This window comes from Gigantopelta aegis, chromosome 1, assembly GCF_016097555.1.
Source record: "Gigantopelta aegis isolate Gae_Host chromosome 1, Gae_host_genome, whole genome shotgun sequence".
Classification (NCBI taxonomy): Eukaryota; Metazoa; Mollusca; class Gastropoda; order Neomphalida; family Peltospiridae; genus Gigantopelta; species Gigantopelta aegis.
Genome location: NC_054699.1, coordinates 9,719,708 through 9,739,980, shown reverse-complemented (window position 1 = coordinate 9,739,980; position 20,273 = coordinate 9,719,708). Strand labels below are relative to the sequence as shown.

Below are 20,273 nucleotides of genomic sequence, written 5' to 3'. Positions count from 1 at the left end.
TACAGTGTGGTTCCGGTGTGCATCCAGGCTACGCCAATGTATATCACATGCCTCGGTGTGTAGTGGTTAAGCCATCGAGCTTAAGGCTGGTAGGTACTGGGTTCGCTCCTGGTTCCGGTTCCCAACCAGAGCAAGTTTAATGACTCCGTGGGTAGGTGTAAGAGGGTGGGGTTTCAGAGTTGTGACAAGTGCCCCCAAAAATGTACGAATAAGTTCAATTATCCATTTTAAATGTGTTTTGTTTTTCAAGCTGCAGAAAACCGTATATTAAATATGCTTTGATTTTGTTTCTACTTTCGGCCCCCACCCCCAACCCACCCCATTTATTTTATGCTAGATACGACCCTGTTGATGAAGTACACAAATTAACACCAACTGACTGAAAACCATGTCCCCATTTTTTAAATTTTTTATTGGAACAGCCCTTAAAACCCCGCAATATCTTAACACCCACCCCCCACTTTAAAATATAGCTATGACCCTAAATCCTGTCGCGACACGTGTCTAGAATCAATGTATGGAATGCGAGATGCTGGTGTTTGATTTTCTTGTAGATGACTATGTCGACATTTGTCCAAACACGACATATTTAATAAACAAAATATTTTGAATATACATCATACGTGTATTTATAATTGCCGAACCTGTCATTTTTGAAATTGTCCATCTTAATTAAAAACAACGGAATGGGGACTGATTTATAATAATGTTACTGCAATATTATAATACAAATGCCATATATTAGTTGGAAGTCATATATTTTAAATTTAGTCATATATTATCTAAATAATCCTTCCTTCGTTTGTTCTGAACATAAAAAGTTTAAATTATACTTCGCGACACGGCAAATGGCGCACGCGTTAACGTCTATAACTCTTTTAAAACTTGGATATAATTTCAATAAAATTGTTATATACTTTATGTTTCCGGTCCATACTGTCTGACTATTTTTATGTTGTTAATTTAGTGTTTTATAGTGTTTACAGTGTGTCAGTTATGATGTCCTCTATTATAACTATGATGCCTATCCTTTATTTTATTTTATTTTAAAAATTATTATACACATTAATCAGTTCAAAACATTAGTTTATTAGTGTGCCCATTTTGATGTAGTGTTCCATATAACATAATTACTGTGATTTCAACAGTTATTTTTGTGATCAACGTAATTTAAGTAAAGGTCAGTTTAAAAAAACACAACGAAACAAAACAACCATACATTTGAAGGTCACTAAAATTATATCACGAAATATGCGAGGGATCTGCTTTTATTTTTTAACATGGTTAATATTTTTGAGGTCAATGACTAATTTTACAATATTTTATGTTTGGTATTTTTGTTGAGCCATGACTTTTACACAGCTGTTTCCCTATTTTGTAGATGGTTTAATAACACTTGTATTGATGTTTGTCGTCATATTCCTTTGTTTGACACCCAGTATAGTCGATGTGTTTTTCGCGTTGGGGTGTCGTTAAGCACTAATTTCTTCCTTCCTTCCGCCCTTCCTTTCTTTTCATTCTTTATACATTATTTTATTCACTCATTCACTCACTCATTATTTCATTCAACTATTCGTTCAATGATCCATCCATTCATTCAATTATCTATCCATCCATTCATCCATCCATCAATCCATCCGTCCACTCATTCATTCATCTATCCATCCATCCATCCATTCATTAATGTATGTATGTATGTATGTATGTATGTATGTATGTATGTATGTATGTATCTATCTATCTATCTATCTACCTATCTCTCTATCTATTAATCTATCTATCTATCCGTCCACTCATTCATTCAATTATTCATTCATCCATCCTTCCATACATACATACATGCATTAATTAATTAATCCATTCAATTATTCATTCATTCATTTATTCATTAATCCATTCATCCATGCATAAATAAATTAATCCATCCATCCATCCATCCATCCATTCATTCATTCATTCATTCAATCATAGAAATACTTGCCATGCCTGTTTTTGTCACATTGTTTTCGGAATCAAGAATGTTATAGATTTGTTATCTTTAACTGGTCACAGCTTTGTCGAAAACATCGCGTGGCACAACAACAGTATCGCTTATATCGAGTATAAATACGCATATTTAAGGAGCAGGTCCACGCTAAAAAAAAAAAGGTGGGGTGGCAATGGAAGAACCAACAACGAAATGAAATTTTGATTCTAATCGACTTCTTTTGAAGTGGTTTGAGGAAAACGTCTCTCTTCCTTTTTTGACCAGATACCCCCAGTCCCCACCCCTACCAATGCATCGCCGTATTTCTCCTAATATTTTTTTTATCATAACAGCTGCAAGAAAAAGCTGTTAGCTTGTATATCGATTGAAGTAGATCGACGGAAGCGGTATACTGTCAAGCACCTGTCTATAACAGATACGTCATACAGGTGCATATTTTAGACACAAAACACACCGAAACTTTAAACGCTGTTACAGAAATGTTCACATGTTGTAGGGTTGGGATGGGCAGGGTGGTTTTTTTGGGGGGGTGGGGGGTGGGGGGGGGGGGGGGGGGGTCTTTTTTCTCTTTTCTTTTTTTGTTGTTGTTCTGGGGTTGTTGTTTTTTGGGGGTTTTCTTTTTGGGGTGGGGGGTGGGGGGCGGTTAGTCAGCTAGATTTTGTGTTTTATGGAGATAATATATATTTTTTTTTTTTAGAATTTTATTATCAAAGAGTGCTCGTTACAAAAAAATGCCTCCCAATCCTGTTTAATTTGTGGATCACCCCCTTACAGCCAAATTGTGTCGAGTAAATCCAGCACACTCGTTTGTGCGTGTAATAAAAGTGTACAGTGCTATACAAGCTGTATTTGTAACACCTGAACGTTCAAAGCACTGCGTACTGTTTATCAGACACGCGCTGTAAACGTTTATTTAGAACCATCGGTTGTTTATTTGCTAATACAAACTGTTTATATAAATGTGACAAATGAGTTGTGCTGTATGGATCTGAGATAATCTATTTGTCGCGGATGTTAAAAAAAATATAAAAAAGCATCAAGGTGGCGGAATTGGGGGGGGGGGGGGGAGAGTGTTTGATAGTTTTTTGTTTTATTATGGTCGATTGTATGTGTATGTGTATGTGTATGTGTATGCATGTATGTATGTATGTATGTATGTATGTATGTGTGTGTGTGTGTGAGAGAGAGAGAGAGAGAGAGAGAGAGGGGGGGGGGGGTATGTTGTGCTGTATATGTTGTGTATGTGAGTGAGTGTGCGTGCGTACGTGTCTTTCAATGTCGTTCTGCCGTCTCTTGAAACGTATATTCTCCCTCTCCACCACCCAAAAAACAAAACAAAACAACAATAAAACCCAAGTAACTTCTATAATCTACTGACCTTCCTAGATTAAGCCCCCTCTCGAGCCCAAGTTGGAACCACCACTTTAGGTACATTGATAACGTCATATCTATAAAGTTTCCTTTCCTGATACGTAACACAAAAACGACTTGTACCGGTTTCAAGAAAAAGTTATCTAACAAACATTGGAAGGGTGTGTGTGTGTGTGTGTGTGTGTGTGTGTGTGTGTGTGTGTGTGTGTGTGTGTGTGTGTGTGTGTGTGTGTGTGTGTGTGTGATATCATGAACAATGACTAAATAAAGAGGTGCATGTGTATAGATACAACTATAAATACTGTGGTTAGACCGGTGAAAATTAATTGTTTATTTACTGTTGAACATTTCTCTCGACAGAACATACAAGGGGTTGAAGGTTAAAGGTTCATTTGTAAAAAAAAAAAAATCTTTATTTGTTTATTGCTTATTTTTAAAAAGGTACGGTAGGGTTGTTGTGATCTTGTGTAGAAGTTGATGATGAGCTGATCAAGGTGTTTGTTGATGTCGTTGTTTTGTTTGTTTGTAAAAATGGTGGGGTTTTGGGGGGATTTTTGGTTGCTCTTTTTGTTGTTTGTTTGTTCTCTAGTGTAGAATGTAGCAAGGGATGACGATTGTAAGGGAAGTTGTATAGGGGTGGTAGTTCTCTTCCCTATTTGATTAAGGAAAGCATCATTACAAGTACTCGTAGTTTTGACATTTACGTTACCATCTAACATTTACGTTACCATCGAGAGAGAGAGAGAGAGAGAGAGAGAGAGAGAGAGAGAGAGAGAGAGAGAGAGAGAGAGAGAGAGAGAGAGACAGACAGACAGACAGAGAGACAGACAGAGAGAGAGGGGGGAGAGGGGGAGAGAGGGGGGGGGGAAGCAGGAGAGGAAGGAAGGTGTGGTTGGTTGATCAATGGTCAGTATTGTGACTGCACACAAGTTTTGCTTGTTTGGAAACCGGACACAGGGCTCGAAATTGCCGTCGTTAAGTAATAAATTACCGTAGGTCGGGAGCATAACCGACGGCATTTTTGTGCCACTGGATAAAAATTATTTTGCTGTCAGTAAACCGTATACACCTGGTGTACACTGTCTGCCAGTGTGTAACATTTGTACATTTGAAATACGTCTATACGACACAAAATAACTTTTTAGTCATGTTTATTTGCTGCCAAAAAAGTCACTACAATTTTTGCCGTCTACAGGTTCAAAATTGCCGTCGGTGGTCTGTTTCATCCACAGCTTCTTTTTTATATATAAATTGCCGTGGGCGACATATTCTTAAATTCGAGCCCTGCGGTGCAGTGACGCTAACTCAAAACATTACACGACCTTGTAAAACGAGTACCGAATTAATTCTTACAGTAACTCACCCTCGATAAATCATTAAAACATGGCTATTGGTGGGCGCCGGTACCGGGATGCGAACCCACAACCTACCAGCCTCAAGTATGATGACTTTAACCACTACATCACCAAAGCCAGTCGCCGTGTGTCTGATACCGCCGAGACTGATATCGCACAGCGCAGTGATATCTCACAGAGGCTGATAACAGGCGAATCGCAGATGGCGGATTACTAATTGCTATGCCTGATTTGTTTCAAATTATGTCGGGTCTGATAGCAACGAGCATGCGCCACGGGTTGTGATTTAATGAGGAGAAGTCACGTTATCGGACAGTAACCGGTAACTCATCGTTTAACGAACGAAGACGAAAAATATGTGTAATGATGTTAGCGATACGCCTGCTCTTTGTTAGGAAGCGGCTATTACTAGGGTTAGCAATAAGTAAAGAGACGGCTTGTTGTTCCTTGTTTAACGGCATTCTAATACACCATAATCAGCGTGGGTATATCGCATTATGGAGAAGAAAGGAATATTTGTTTATTGACACACTAATAATACATTGTTTAATCAGCGGCTATTAGGGAGAGGAAAGAAAGGAACGTTTGTTTAGCAAAACCTCAGGACATTTTTTAATCAGCGGCTACTTAGAAATGAATGTTAGTTTAGTGACAAACACACACACCACACACACACACACACACACACACACACACACACACACACACATCTCTCTCTCTCTCTCTCTCTCCTCTCTCTCTCTCTCTCTCTCTCTCTCTCTCTCTCTCTCTCTCTCTCTCTCTCGGGATGCGAACCACTTCTTTCTACCAAGACAGGTATGTTTTGGGGACTGTATACTGATCTCAAAAAGAAACGCAAATCGCGGTTTTAATAAATTATTAGTTTATAATTAGAACAGGTTTACTTGATTAGAAACACCCAATTCTGTGAAATGATACACAGTATGCATCAACCTGTAATTTTTCTCAATATCATTATATGTTAATCTTTCTTAAAGACCCCCTCCCCACGAAAAAAATATTAATATTATGGCTGAAAATTATATTCGCGTTTCTTTTAGTTTTCACTATATTTTGGAATACTGTACAGAGTTGTAGCTTTTTTTTAAAGATGTACCTCAAGCCACCAAGAATTCTGCATTCGCCTCTGATTTGTAAAGAACAGTGGTAAGCTATCGACCACATTTCCAAGTCGGTGTGAAGTTTCCCTCTAATGTAATTGCAGGCGCACCAGAACTAAAACGACGTGTGTCGTTCATTCCTCCCTAATTGGGCGCGAACCGCATCGCGCGGGCCGGGCGATAACAGGCGTATTAAAGTATACGATCAGTGTACAAATCTACCGTGTAACTAGTTAATCATTGATGGTAACCGCGCCAAGACGCTCGCGCTCATTATACACGTCACAGTCGGGCGAAATACGTCAATCACGACTCCACTTCCGGTTTAGTGATGGAGCTTTACTTTGGCGCAAAAAGGTGAGAAGCAACAGAAAAGACAAAAGCAATCTTCATTTATACAAAGTTTTGGCTGACGTTCGCTGAAAGGATCTGGAAATAATCACCTTTAGTACGGATATACCCGTTAAAGGTGCTATATAGGTTTATTATAGTTACTAGCGTCATATTTAGCTTTTCCCCCCACATTTAATCGTTATAAATAATGCAAGTTAGGCCTAACCGATAACATACATAATCTTTACAGAGTCGCAATCAGTACAATTAAATTTATGTTTTATTACGTCGTAACAAATCTTAGGAAATCGGAGAATCCACAAATCTGTCAAATATATAGGGCCGTCAGAGACAGGTGTGTTGCACAAAGACAGCGAACTTGTATGCAACACCTGACTGCCATAACGTTACGGAGTGTTTGCCACAACTGAACGCGCACAGTTCCGTCAGTCCACTAAAAAAGAGTATATATATATTTTAATTTTTTTGCTATTAAATTAAATTATTTGGCCATAGTTTTTATGGGCATATAGTTGAAGGTATGATGCATACATTTTAAAACAGAAGTTAAAAAAATAATAATGTGCAAGTTAAAGGCACACTGTCATGGATTTAAGGACCTTATTTCTCTATAAATGGATAATAAATAAAAAATTACATTAATTGCTGAAAACCAAATCTAGCTATCGCATCACCTTGACTGAACCATGATGGAGCGAAATCCATATCAACCCTCTCGGCAATTTTAGTTTTTGAATTATGGACCATTGCCATAATTCAATTATTTTTACAAAATGTCATTAATAAATGGAGTATGGTGGTTATGAAGATGATTGAATAAAGTACATTTAGAGACAAATCAAATTATTTTTGTTCAGGTAATACTTTGTTAGACCATTAAATAGGTCACGTGGTCTGTGACAATATGCCTTTAACCCGCGTTTATATAACTTGAAACAGCATTTTAAAACACACACATAAGTTCATACATACATACATACATACATACATACATACATACATACATACATACATACACGCACACATACATACATACATAAGCGTACGAAACAGGGGCGGTGGGCAACCCCCCCAGTCCTGGAGAAAATCCTTAAATTCGGGCAAAAACAATAAAGAAATTCGGACAAAATGAGCTGGCCTGAACACTTTTCACCATGAAATTTCATTATTCTACCCACAGTCTTAGTTGTAACCCATGTAAAAATGCGTGGCGATTTTTTTGCAACCCTATACAGCTGTTTGGTAGTAATGCTAATATGAATAAACGTTGTAATCCAGATTCGGGCACTTTTGTTTAATTGAGGCAAAAATCGGCCCTCCCCCCCCCCCCCCCCCCCCCCCCCAATAATGGGAGCCTGTACACCCATGCATAAATCCCACCTATCCGTCGTTTTTGTGAGTAGTTCGGGTTCAAACATATTTTGTTAATGATGGCTTCAATTAAAGATATTGAAAACTGACATGCTAAGAATACAAACACAAACAATAGGTCCGACTTCCAATCCTCCAAACTCGGCAACAATACATGTTAATCTTTTTCAAACGCTATTTGGTTCAACGTACTTCCCCGAACTCTGTTATAAAAATATTACGATTCACATAAGGCAAAACAGCCCGAGGCTCACAAAAATAATCCGCTATTTTCTTTATAGAGAAAACACCGGCTTCCGTTATTGAGGAAACGTAATACAAATCTGGGATTAATCTTGCACAAAAGGCGTGCACGGACATGTGTGTTGATCACTTGAGACGCGTGTAGTTGGACGAGAAATGTGCCTATTGTGTTGGTTTCCTATCTGCGTAGGTTTCAAACAAAAAGGATTTTTGATAAAATCACCAAACAATTGGTGTTTAAATGTTACACAGGATCATCACCAAAAGCCACTAACAAAAAAGAACTAAAACAGAAACCAAAATAAAAACGTAAACCAATAACAACAACAACAACAACAACAACAACAAAGCAACAAAAACAACCAAAAATCCACCCTATTCTTACCCACAAACCCTCAACCCCACCCCTCAAAAAAACAACAACAAACAAACAAAACAACAACAACAAACAAACCAACAGTTGACACAAAAACAAAGCAAATAACAACAACCCCACAACAACACCAACAACAATAAACAAACCAAAAACAACAACGCAAACAAATCAAAACCAAAAATAAACAAACACACACACACACACAAACACACACACAAACACAGACAAACACACACACACAAACACACACACACATACACACACACACACACACACACACACACAGACACACACACACACACACACACACACACACACACAAACACACACACACACATAAACACACACACATACACACATACATACACACACAGACACACACACACACACAGACAGACACACACACAGACACACACGCACACACACACAGACACACACAAACACACAAACACACACAAACACACACACACACACACACACACACACACACACACACACACACACACAGACACCGACACACACACACACACACACACACAGACACACACAAACACACACACACACACACACACAAACACACACACACACACAAACACACACACACACAAAACTATAACTTACAAAAACATTAATAACTGCAATAGAAAGAACCAACCAACCAATATAATACTTGTATAACAAAAATTAATTCTAATATTTCTGAAAAGAAGCACAAAGGTACCCCCCCCCCCCCCCCCCCCCCCCCCCCCCCCCCGCTCCGTTTCTAAGGGCCTGGAAATCACAACATTAACATACATTAAATCGCTGGTATTGTACGTAACGGGTTCCGACATTGCGAACAAAGAAAAGTGATTAATAGTAAGAGAATATTCAATACAGAGTAAACGGAACGCCCGCGGATATATTTATAGTGCTGACTAAAAACAACAAATTTGTTTTCCAGCCTTAGGCCTGCTCCGTAATTTACTATTTTAGCCGCCGGATAATAACTGTAAGATAAAACGTTCGGGTAACGGATGCATGCATTATATGACACTCATCTAAAATGGGAAATAGGTGTATCTTAGGTCAATGGGTGAAAAACAAAGCTAACACTATTATTACAGAACATGAAAGGTAGAGTAGAGTGGGGAGGTTAGTGGTGGGGTGGGGATAAGGTAAGGCAGGGTACTTAGAAAAGAATAGAATAGAATTCAATAGTATACAACTAAATGAAATAAAATAGAAAGTAACGTAAACGTGACAGTGCCTGACTTGGCGTGACATGACTTAACGTAACGTAATTTACATAAAACACAACACAACACAACACAAGAGAAGAGAACACAACACAATACAACACAAGAGAAGAGAAAAGAAGAGATGAGAAGAGAACAAAACAAAACAGAACAAACAGAACAGAACAGAACATAACAGAAAATTCGAATTAAAACAAAATGGTTCAGAATAGAATAAAATTCAGATATACAAGATGTACTAACTAGTGGTATCGTCTAAAATTAGTGTTCTATATTAACGGACATGCACGGCTTCGAAGTCGTTGCTAGTTCTGCCCGTGTGTCCAGGTGGCGCCACCCAGTATCTAAAACACTTGTGTTATCCCGCACATCACTTTATGACACGTTTTGATAAAATGTCTGCTTGTTAATGCTGTCTCGAGAATTCGCTGCACATCTCGAGGTACAGAGAGATACACAGCAGATTATCATATCGCACTGCTGTCAAACAGCGCTCGAAAAGTAAAGTTAAAAGTTTGTTTTGTTTAACGACACCATTAGAGCACATTGATATATTAATCATCGGCTATGGGATGTCAAACATATGGTTATTTTGACAGTCATTGAGGAAACTCGCTACATTTTCCCCTTAGTAGCAAGGGATCTTTTATATGCACTTTCCCACAGACAGGATAGCACATGCCACGGCCTTTGATATACCAGTCGTGGTGAACTGGCTGGAACGAGAAATAGCCCGCGCATCAGCCGAACGCTTTATCGCCCCCCGAAAAGTAACGCGTAACACAAGTAACTAGTGGTATCGTATAACCATAAAACTAGATCAGTCGATACGGCGCTTGCCTGAGGTCTTTGGGTCGAATGACCCCGAGGACTCATTCTCTGATTGTTTTGGTTCCCCCCCCCCCCCCCCCCCCCCCGCCCCAACTAGTGCCTCACGACTGAAATATCAAATGCCGTGAGAAATTGCATATAAAAAATCCCTTGCTGCTAATGGAAATGTAATGGGTTTCCTCTGAAGACTACGAGTCAAAATTACAAAATGTAAATTCGTTCGACATCCAATAACACCGGCCTCGATGGTGTCGTGGTTAAGCCATCGGCCATAAGGCTGGTAGGTACAGGGTTCGCAGCCCGGTACCGGCTCCCATCCAGAGCGAGTTTTAACGACTCATTGGGTAGATGTAAGACCACTACATCCTCTTTGTTCTCACTAACCACTAACAACTAACCCACTATCCTCGACAGACAGCCTAGATAGCTGAGATGTGTGCCAAGGACACCGTGCTTGAACCTTAATTGGATATAAGCACGAAAATAAGTTGAAATGAAATGAAAAAAAATTCAATGTGCCCTAGTGGTGTCGTTAAACAAAACAAACATTTAATTTTAGCTTCGTTATTTGCTGGACTAGGAAAAGATGGGGAAAGATGAAGAGACAAGATGCAATCAGGTTACCATGTTAAATAAATCGTAACACAAGCAAGTGTCGCTGACCGTTCAGCTGACATGTTTATCTAATACCTGTATGTTAATTTACTTCTCAATGATGTGTCTTCATATCCGAAACACGGCAGATTATTCACTGCTCTGATGTTTATGATTATTTTATCTTCGTCTTTATGTTTATAGCTGTGGCTTTGACTTTGACTTTGGTTTTAGTTTTGTTCTTCTACGCGCAGTTCACATCGATGAGAAAGTATGAATGACTTCAGACAATATTATGTTAAAGGGACACACCCTAGTTACGTTTATTTGTTAACCATTACGGCGTTGTTTTTCGCTATTAAACCCCATTTTTCACAAATAAAATTGCACTTTACTTACATTTTATTATTTAGAATACACATTTCCATTCACCTGAAGTGCTTTTTGGTAATCCTGATGTTTGTAAAACCACGAAATGCATTTTTTGCATTTTTTAACAAAACGTGTTGTCGAGAAAAAACCGTTAAGTAAGCGAGGTCCAATCTATTTTTAATGTCACAGACGTTGGTATATCACGTGACCGTTATCATTTTGGTTCGGTTTGTTTTCTCGTGCACGGTTCGCGCAATCAACATCCGATTTGTTGTTGTTCATTTGTGAGATTTTTCTTCACAGTTCGTGAACATTTTCAGTAACAATAAAGTTCAGACAAGTAAGTGTCTCAATACAAAACGTTACAAACCCTTAAAACCAATAATTTTGCTAAGTCTTACGATATCTGGAGAAGGGATACGACCAGGACAGAACAGTTGGAACATGTCCAGGAGAGGTGACATCAGAATACTAACTTTCAAAATTATTTTAAGCAATTGGGACATGGGGATTCCCATGGTATTTATCGATATAAAACCTGCTTTTTCACTCCATTTGATAAAAGCGTGATCTAAGTGTGTTACAGGTTTGTAGATTAACCAAATTATAATTTATTTTCGCTGGATGGAACTAGGGTGTGCGGCTTTAATAAGCGTAGTCCGTTCTTGGATAAATCAGGCACGGCGGAAAATATTAGTAGGAGTAAACCTTATGGCAGAGATGGATTTTACCTGTAGAATGTAGGAAATTGCATTTCAGGACATCTAGTTTTCACAAGTTTACGGGGGAGCATACTCCCGAACCCCCTAAAAACGTTGCTTTGCGCCCTCAATCTGTCACCCCCCCCCCCCTCCCAATGTCTACTTGCTTCCGCCGTGCCTAAAAATGCCAGACATAAAATGATGAAATGTCATCAAGTTTTGTTTATTACGTCATTAACTTTTATCTATATTATGTGATGTATTTCACACGCTTACACACATAATATTATGGTACTTCAGTATATTTCAGCTCAAAAGAAACACTTTTTTCAGTTCGAATAAAACCAATATCCACTAATTTCAGGTGGAGAGGTCCTTCTCCTTCTCAGCAGTTTAAAAAAAAAAATATATATATCGATTTGTTCTCTATTTAAAGTTACAGTCTCGCTTCACTATAAATACAAAACAACAAAATCAGTTATTAATGCAAAATACAAATACAAGTGCACTTTTAACAAACTCTCGTGTTAATGCTATGAATGATTATCGTCCGCTGCCTTTTTAACAATATGTAGCACAACACAGTGGAATAGCAGCCCGCTTTTGAATGTTAAAACGGAGAATAATAGATTTTTGTGTGATCTAGATTAGCATGCATAGTCAATAAATAGCGAAGGATGGCGTGCAACTGTAAGAAAAGTAATGTGGGATGGTGTATTCCTTCATTCGAGGTAACGTTTTGGAAGATGATTAAATTTTGAAGTCTGCAAACGAACAGTAGTTGATGAGCCAGCCAGAAGAGTTCTATTTTGAAGGTATCAGTAGTTTGTAGAATAATAATATTGGGCCAAATTGGTGTCAAGCGTGAACAAATTATATTGAAAAGTAAAGTAAAAATGTTTCATATGTCATCGCTTTTAATACCTAGTTCTACGCAGTCCAATGTAAATGATCAAATTATTTTTAAAAACATACTCGAGATTGCAGCTTTAATTGTCTCCAATAAATGTTACATACATCAATATATGTATACTATGTAATACGAATCGAAGAATAGAGAGCGACTATAAGAAAATTAACGTTGATGGTTTACATTCAAACCTGTTCAAGCGGCCACCTGGACTCAGCGATCACTTGTATTAAGTAATCACTTAAAATCCTAAACAATTTTCAGTGCTACGTTACCTGTATTATACGACTACATGGAATGGGCTGAATGTAGCCAGTGGTTAAGCGCTCGCCTAATGCGCGATCAGTCTAGGATCGATCCCTGTCAGTGGGCCCACTGGAATTTTTCTCGTTCCAGCCAATGCACAACGACTGGTATATTAAAGGCCGTGGTATATGCAATCTAATTAAAATTAGCTCCATTATTACATGTGGATCTAATACCAGCCAGTTGGAGCTCATGTCCCACCAATCAAAACCTTACTTGCAGAATCCTGCCAGTGATTTAAAACTAACAACACTGCGTAGTCCCCAATGTCCAGGTAACATTTCGTCTGTAAATAATAATTTAAATATTGACCAATCACACTTCGCCTTTTATAACGTTATTTGGGAGCATACAAATTCTAAAAATATCGGGCGAGTCCATTTTAGTGGCTGCAGTACAGCGAACCATACCAATACGTACGGGGTGGGTTATCAGTCTTCAATTTTACATTAAAAATTATTTATTTATTTATATAAAAAACCCCAACTAAATCAGTCTTCAGTTTTACATTACAAATTATTTATTTTATAAAATAAAACATGTTTTACGGCATTCGTAATTCACACGAAACATGTCGTATACCCTCAGGATATTTCGGAATGTTTTCAAATTATTTTTAAATCACTGGCATGATTCTGCAAGTAAGGTTTTGATTGGTGGGACATGAGCTCCAACTGGCTGGTGTTAGATCCACATGTAATAGTGGAGCTAATTTTAATTAGATTGTGGTATATGCTATCCTATATCTGGGATGGTGTATATAAAAGATTCCATGCTACTAATGGAGGACAATTTTTAAGGGTTTCCTCTCTAAAACTATATCTCAAAATTACCAAATGTTTGACATCCAATCGCCGATGATTAACAAATCAATGTGCTCTAGTGGTGTCGTTAAACAAAATAAAACTTCTTCTTTACCTTTCTTTGATAGCCACTTAAAATTCCTATCTATCTAACGCTGCCAGCAGCCAGCTAAATTGGATCCCAAATTACTAAAATGCATGTGTTCTAAATTGCTAAATAATAAAGATCAAATTCCCATGATTGCAATTTTTACACTAATATAAACCTTACATATGATAATTAAGGCTGAGCAAACAAAGCAGATAAAAACTCGTTCAAACTCTGAATACACACAACACACGCTTTACATTCGGAATGACAATAGCAGCGCGACGCTGAAAACGCTTCACAAATACTAACACATTGTTTCATTGCCACTGATTATTAATATGTGTAGACACGTGCTACATGCATCGAAATGTCTAGTCACACTGAACTGTGACCAGCTGTTACTGCCGATACTAGTTCAGCTGGAGAGAGAGATCGAGATCCGGTCTTATTACGTCGAATCACGCTAACATCTCAACATCACCTTCGTCCGGTAATATGAGTAGTTGTACAAGTGATGCACACACACACACACACACACACACACACACACACACACACACAGAGAGAGAGAGAGAGAGAGAGAGAGAGAGAGAGAGAGAGAGAGAGAGAGAGAGAGAGAGAGAGAGAGAGAGAGAGAGAGAGAGAGAGAGAGAGTGGGACAGAGGGACAGAAAGCTGTAAGCAGACAAGACAGACAGAGACAAAGCAACAGAGAGAGAGAGAGAGAGAGTGTGGGACAGAGGGACAGAAAGCTGTAAGCAGACAAGACAGACAGAGACAAAGCAACAGAGAGAGAGAGAGAGAGATAGGGAGATAGCAACAAACAGACAGAAACTTAGAGGGCAATATTGATTAAGGACAATGCATATAGCTAATAAACATTTTGATACTTATTATAATTAACAATTATTTCCCTGGATATTGTTTATCAGTTAGTTAGCTAATGTATTACGGCTGTTTTAGATTACGTTTAGTTTGTTGACCAACACAGACAGGCAGTACATACACACATACACACATACACACGCGTGCGCGCGCGCATAGACATATTCTCTCTCTCTCTCTCTCTCTCTCTCTCTCTCTCTCTCTCTCTCTCTCTCTCTCTCTCTCACACACACACACACACACACACACACACACACACACACACACACACACACACACACACAATGTATATAGAGTGACGAGGGTTATTTGAGAAACACTCACGTGGGAAGAATGCATTGTTCGACACGTGTGATTATTTTGTTATTTATCATACCTGGTGGTATTCTGGAAGACTGCTTCATTACTGCAGACGCTCCAGCCAGTGCACCATGATATATCAAAAACCGTGGTATGTGTCATCCTGTCTGTTAGATGGTGCATATAAAACATCCCTTGCTACTAATCGAAAAGAGTAGCCCATTAAATGGCGACAGCGGATTTTCTCCTTCAATATCTGTGTGGTCCTTAACCATATGTCTGACGCCATATAACCGTAAATAAAATGTGTTGAGCGTCGTTAAATTAAAAAAAATTCCTTCCTTCCTTCTTTCGTTACTACAGGAGACACATTAATGTTATTCTTCTGTGGGTATTAGCGCTGGTATAGTTACTTTTATCATTTAAAAGACCCAATCTCCTATGTACATGTAGGTAACGTTTAGTACTGTAGGTGAGCAATTTCAAAAACTAAATCAGGAAATTAAATACTTGAAGACTCAAAATTCAAACATAAACACTTGTCCATTAGGTATGTCGAATTCTGTCTAAAGAATTCAAGAATTCGCGATCACGAAAAATGGAACTGAAATGAAATCGATACCAGGACAAAGGATTAAAAAAAAAAATCAGTATTTTTTTTTAGATGGGACTCGTTTCAAAAGTCACTAGTTAGAAAAGTCACTGGTTCTTCGTGACAATGGCAGTCGTGAGTGTGTGGTGTCCAGTGGGATGGTACGGGTATGGATATTTGGGTCTAGATACAAGACTTGATGGAAATTAGTGGGGTTCTTTCTAATATTCTTCCTCTTTTGCATTTCCGTCTTTAAATTACTTTAATAAGATCTTACATAGACGGAAAATGTGTTTGGAAACACACACACACACACACACACACACACACACACACACACAACACCACCCCCCCCCCCCCAAAAAAAAAGAAGAAGAAGAAAAAAAGAAGAAAAAAACCCAACAAAAAACCCAACAAACCCAATACCTTTGCTTACGAAAAAATGCGACTGAAACAGATTTCAAATAATAGCAAGAACGATCGTTTCGTTCTCACGTCATTGACACAAACCTAATTTTGTGCGTAACCCATTTTTTGTTCGCGCATTAAATTTCGGACATCATTTACATTCATTTGTTATGCCGGATTACGCCTAATAATATTATATTTTAAAAATGTGTTATATTTGCGGTACCCCCCATAAATGGTTTAGGCACATTTTCAGTTGACTGACGTCTGCAAAATATTGCTCCCTTGTAGACTTGGACAGAAAGAAAAACAGTATGTAAAAGAAAACCAACAAAAACAAGGGCCGTACCTTCCGGGTGGGTGGGGTGCAGGGGGGCAGTTGACCCCCTGAGAACCTCAATTTAAAAAAAAAAAATTACTCCAGAAAATAGTATACATATCTCAGGGTTTAATTTGTATAGTGTTTCATTTGTTTATAAAAAGTAGTGCCCCCACCCCGGATTTTGATCAGGGTACGGCCCTGAAAAACTAACCCAGCACCACTACTTACGAGTGAACAAAATGCGTCTTACATTAACCAGCTTGATAATCTTTCACAGAGAAAGAAACTTTTGTCAAAGAACCTCAACAAAAACAGACGCAGTACTATTGCTTACGAACAGAATGCGTCTTACATTAACCAGGTTTATAATCTTTCACAGAGAAAAAAAAAATGGTCACTGAACCCCAACAAACAGAAACCCAGTACAGGCCGGGCGGGCTGAGTGAGGGCCGTAGCTAGGATTTTTTGTTTGGGGAGGGGGGAAATGAGCAGTTAATAGTCTAAAAAAAAACCTTAAACGGTTAAGAAGAAAATTTTCTTTAAATTTATATAATTTTTTCCGGCTTTTTTCTGCAGTACCATTACTTCCGAAACAAAAAATATGCGACTCGTATAATTTGACTATCATGTGACGGAGTTTGATCAATGCGACTGAATAGAGCATTTTATATTGGATTAAGATTTAAAGAGACTATCCCGAGTTTGCTGCCATGGTAACATGTTCTTGATGACTGAGATTACAATTAAAGATATTTTCTTGTTTAGAATATTATCAGTGTCTGTTTAAACAAGGTGTTTGTGGTCGTCCTAATGTTTGTAGTAGGCCAGATGGGATTGTACGTACCGATAATTTCGTACGTACGTCAAAATATATATATATTACGAAGAAAATTAACAATGGCTCTACAAATACCAGGACACGAACACATATACACTGGCAGTCTAAATAAGAAAATATATTTAATATGTACCAGGCATTAGTCGTCAAAACCCGTTACAGCCAGTGCACCACGACTGTGGGAAAGTGCATATAAAACTTCCTTTGCTGTTGATAGAAAAATGTAGCAAATTTCCTCTCTAAGACTATATGTCAAAATTAGCAAATGTTCGACATACAATGACAGAAGATTAATAAATCAGTGTGCTCTATTGGTGTCAGTAAAGAAAAACAAACTTTAAACACACCTTCGTTGTGGGTTTTTTTGCTTTCGGAAACAAAAATGCATCTAGCATTTTACTGCCATGTGACGGGAGCTTGTTCAGTGCGCTTTCATGGCTTCTAAATTATGGTAGCCCCACTCCTCCCGTGGCTAGTGATATTCAATGTTGGGCTAGTAAATAACAACTATTACCATGCCCGACGGCTAGTGGAAAAAATTGTCAAATGCTGCATTTAAGTCTATTTTGTAAATATCAATATTCTGTCCCCACTCCTACCTCATTAATAATGAATCTTAGTGTTTTTTAAGTTCTATCTCCCTCTTGAGGTGACATATCTGATTATTAGTATTAGTAAAATTGTCTTTACTTTAAAGTAAAATAGGGCTAGCGGAGTTTTAATTGTGGCTAGTACATTTTTTTAATTACTGATCCCAAGGCTAGTGAATTTTATAAAACATTCTGGAAGCCCTGGGCCCGGTTTATAAATTACGATCAAAATTTAATACGAATAAGCAACGTGAAATATTAATTTTCAAGGTTACTCACCAGCTTAAGTAAATCCATGAGCTGGGACGGGCTCTCCACACAACACTGTTCCCCGTCCTTATCGTCCTTTCGAATAAACGGATCCAACATGTGTTCCTCCTGGGGACTCGGTCCCAGCTTCAGGGTACTACACAAGAAACACAACTCCTCGTCCTCCAGAATCTTAGAGATCTGCTCCCCGACTTTCGGCTGGTGGGAATGGTGAGCGACGTCGTAGCTGAGTTTGCCGTACAGGACGGCGATGATGACGATGAGGATGAGCATCCCGAAGACGACGATGGTCGCCAGTCCGTACAGGTAGCACGTGATTCGCGCGAGCTTTTCTTGCAGACGATCGTAGTCGTGGCGCATGGCTTTTTCCTCTCTTGCGTTGCCGTTGCTGGCTCTGGAAACATTCTTAGAATCTAAAAGTGTCTGTGCCGAATCTTGGTCGCGATTTCTGTCCATGAAGTTGGGAGGGGAGTCCATTCGACCTGACATCTCTGGAGTAATTCTATCTCACTCCCGGAACAAGTTCCAGGACGGAAGAAGAAAGGGAAAAAAAAAGGAAAAAAACAAAAGGAAAAAACCAAAATCAAAACAGACAGAAAGGGAATCACAGAGAAGCTCTTGGTTCCATGAACAGCAGACGATATATTACCGTAGAGTAGCAGAAGAGCTGGAGAAATGGCCGACAATCAATGCTAGGCCGTCTGCTACGGTTTTTAAAATACACGAGTGTCGTCTGCTGTTTCGGTAACCGTCAGAAGGTCGGACTCACAGACCGATTTCACACTCGCATCTCCCGGCGTCAATAAGGCAGGTTCCTAACGGCGAACCCAAACAAAAGTGTCCTTTTCGCGAGGAAATCCACCGCTGCCGTGCTCAGCGCTACCGCATCTGTGTACCTACAATAATAACATAACGGATCACGTGGGCGCTATCGACCAATGACAAATATGTAACTATGCCTCACCGCTAGATTGATCGCTGGCGAGAGAGCGAACGCTTGGTTCGCGTGTAAAATAAACGGCATTACAAAACTGGCCGATTGACTGCGTTATTCGCGATAAATCATAGCGACCAGCGTCGTAATTAGAAAGACAATATTGCCTAATTATAGCAAACAAATAGATACACAGAGGGAAATTAGCGCTGTGGTTTTTCATCGGTAGAAGATTAGGAATTAAAATATATTAAAAAAAAAAAAAAATCATCAGAATATTCAGAAAGCCTAAACTGTGAATAACAAACACTTCTCCAAATGGTAAAATCACCGATGCATGACAGATCGTTGAATACGTTTATATGAGACGCCATATCGATTCCATGCTATTGAATAGAACAGAAATTCAATAGAAAACTTAGCCGATCTTGACATTAGTGAAAAAGGACTGTGTTTCTACCTGGCAGTAATCCAGCTACCTGCCAGGTATTTTCGTATTAACACGGGTAGATTAACCCACCCGGTTAATGAACAAGTTACGACAAGCTTATCCGGATTTAATTTAGTAACCCGAACAAGATATTTCTTTCTTTTCTTTTTGTCGTCTGACAAATAACACAGATACTTCCTAGTTTTAATTCTCACTGATGTCCCGAATTTGTTAGCTGCGTGAATTGATCGTTAATTGATAGAAGTAATCTTATAATCAGAACATGATGTATTGTAACTTTGTTTTGGTTAGTAGTATAATAAGTAGGAGTATTTTCATCCATTGTTACGTTTTAGAGCGTAATTAATAAACAAGTAAATATTAATTTTGTTTTATTTATTTATTGTTTTACTTATTGTTTTATTTATTGTTTTATTTTTTGTTTTATTATTATTATTATTATTATTATTATTATTAGTATTAGTAGTAGTAGTAGTAGTAGTAGTAATAGTAGTAGTAGTAATAGTAGTAGTGGTAGTAGTAGTAGTAGCAGCAGTAGTAATAGTAGTAGTAGTAGTAATTTAGCAGTAGTAATAATAGTAGTACTGTAGTAGTAATAATAATATTAGTAGTAGTAGTAGTAGCAGTAGCAGTAGTTGCAGCAGTAGCAGCAGTAGTAGT

The 20,273-nt window shown here is 38.4% G+C and overlaps 1 protein-coding gene across 1 annotated transcript in view; it reads right to left on the bottom strand.

Annotated features, from left to right (window-relative positions):
* Nucleotides 1-19,191, bottom strand: part of LOC121370448 (tumor necrosis factor ligand superfamily member 10-like) — a 56,761-nt gene extending 37,570 nt beyond the window's left edge. Inside the window, exon 1 of the mRNA XM_041495680.1 lies at nt 18,238-19,191. Coding sequence (XP_041351614.1) covers nt 18,238-18,717 — 480 coding nt within the window. The 5' untranslated portion in view covers nt 18,718-19,191. The remainder of the gene's footprint in view (nt 1-18,237) is intronic.
* Nucleotides 19,192-20,273: the final 1,082 nt, after the last annotated feature.